Here is a 2,218-nt window from a genome sequence, read left to right on the forward strand (position 1 = left end):
TGGGCTGGCGACGGTGGAGTCGCCGTTACATGGAAGGCAGAAGAAACGCGAGAGAAAGAAAGAAAGAGAAGGAATGGGCTGAGGTATCCGCCCGGTGGACCCGAGTGGCCGTCACCGTGGGCCCGAGAGGCTAGACCAGGATGCACAAGAAAAGATGCCAGTGGAAATGCCGCGAATCTTCCGGGATGAGGATCGACAGGCGAAACGTCCGTTTAGGTGTCACGGGGTGGTGGCACGCAGGGCAGCGCCCGCTTGGTCTGCAGCATGCATGACGCTATCGGGAGCGGTGCCGCGTCGAGTCGCAGCCGTGACCGTGGCAATGGGTACGTCCGAAACGAGGGAAAAGGGAGACGGGGGATGACACAGGGCCTGATTCAGGATTGGGCAGAAAAACAGAGAAAGAAAGAAGAAAACAGAGAGCAATGAGCTAACACGGACTGTATCGATCAAAGGCATTCATTATTTATTCGTTCTTCCGTCCTCGATTATAGCAATACGGAGTACATAGTTTGATGGACCGTGGGCCATGGCCAAGACGATCGCAGCCGATCGCAGCTCGATCAGGAAGAGATCAGCCTCCAGCCAGGGCGGCCATTGCGTGGCGGCGCTGCTCTATCGAAGAATCCGGGGATGGGGACCGTGTTTCGATTTGCGAATGACGGTTGGAGCCAACATAGCATGACCATGGCCTTAATTCTGCCAACGTCGGTGAGCAGGCTGTCAGGATGTATGTACGGAGTACATATTACTTCATCGGATTTTTATAAACTGTAGATGTTTCACAATCTGTCAATAATCGTAATAGTAACAGCTAATGCGGTATCGATGTTGTTGTGGTCCTAGAGACTGGAGCTAAGCTAGCCGGCGATCGTCCGTGTCAAAGCTGCTTAGTAATCACGGTTGGAACAAAGTCTCGACCAACAAGATTCTTCCAACTACTCCGTACCTCTACTGAACTCTTCCATCGTGCATTCTTCAGGCATTTTTCCTACTCCGTAGGAATAAGATAAGGATAATAGCAACAATAATATAACTATACTCTACATCCATATCTATAATCCGCGACTTCATAAATACTACCGTACGGAGTACCTACCCTGGAGAAACCGTATCGAGGCACCTAGTAGAATGCCTGAGTCTGACCCACCACCCGTCATCCACCTACCTAGATTCCAACCCTCATGCTTGGCTTGGCATACCAAGAAAGAGAATGGGTCTGGGAGAAATGCTCCGTAGACACTGTAGTATTCTTACATAACTTTTTCTCACCTACGTAGTAGAAGTAGTAGTGGTAGTAGTAGTAGGTAGGCATTTCGGAACATATCCGAGTAATTAAATCTCGATTAGGTAGTTAGTCAAAGTGCAATCTGGCCTTTTCTCACCAATGATTCCAACGATTGATCGGGTCTGCGTTTGTCCCTGGTTTGGCAAGCCGCAATATTACTACGACAAAGAGTGGTTTTTTTTTTGGAAGGATCACAACATAAAAAGAAAATCATAAAATGGTACTGTCTCTACCTTGGCTATGGAGTAATAGTCCATACTGCCATGCCAACCCTGTATGTAGAAACTACATAAATGCAGGGAAGGCTATCAGAACCCGCATGCTTATGATCAATCATATTCTTATCTATCTATCAGACTCGCATATTATTACTGTGGCGTACTTATTATTATTATTGTTATTCTCAATTTATTCCATGATGATTCAGTATGCATTGTGTGTTACACACGCATGTATGTGTGGATGTACACTGCCGTCGACAAAGTAGGCTACTGCAGGTATCACTATCACTATCACCTACTTACTCGTTAATACCGAGTGATGCGAGAATTCATTTTTTTTAAGTTTAACGTAATCCACCACCGAGCTGGTCAGTCCTCGGCCAAGAGTTGCAGCCCAACGCGGAAAATCTTGAAGATTATTGCAACAAAATCTATTATATTTTCCTATATAAAAGAAAAGGCACTATTTATTAGGACATTTAAGCCGATTATGGCCTTCTTGATTGCAATTACTGCACCTTGGTGGTCTCCGTGGTCGTCGAGATGATTCCTGCAGTTGCTCATGCTCTTGAGTCTTTTTTTTCCCTTCAGTACCTGTCAAGCTTCCCCCTGCTTGAATAAAATATCTAGATGCTTGTCGTCTTTTCTTTTTTGGCGTTTGGTTTTCTGCGCGAAGCTGATGAATCTCTTGCTGCAATAGGACAGCATTCTG

General features: G+C 46.1%; 2 protein-coding genes across 2 annotated transcripts; both read left to right on the top strand.

Annotated features, from left to right (window-relative positions):
• Positions 1-82: 82 nt before the first annotated feature.
• T310_7989 (uncharacterized protein) lies at positions 83-361 on the top strand (the record flags this gene model as incomplete). Its single annotated transcript, XM_013469222.1, has 1 exon — positions 83-361. A coding segment is annotated over one exon (279 nt), but the record flags the coding sequence as incomplete, so codon positions are not given.
• Positions 362-1,487: 1,126 nt separating this feature from the next.
• On the top strand, positions 1,488-1,772 carry T310_7990 (uncharacterized protein; the record flags this gene model as incomplete). Its single annotated transcript, XM_013469223.1, has 1 exon — positions 1,488-1,772. A coding segment is annotated over one exon (285 nt), but the record flags the coding sequence as incomplete, so codon positions are not given.
• Positions 1,773-2,218: the final 446 nt, after the last annotated feature.

The sequence above is a fragment of the Rasamsonia emersonii genome, assembly GCF_000968595.1.
Source record: "Rasamsonia emersonii CBS 393.64 chromosome Unknown ctg1118621760627, whole genome shotgun sequence".
Classification (NCBI taxonomy): domain Eukaryota; kingdom Fungi; phylum Ascomycota; class Eurotiomycetes; order Eurotiales; family Trichocomaceae; genus Rasamsonia; species Rasamsonia emersonii.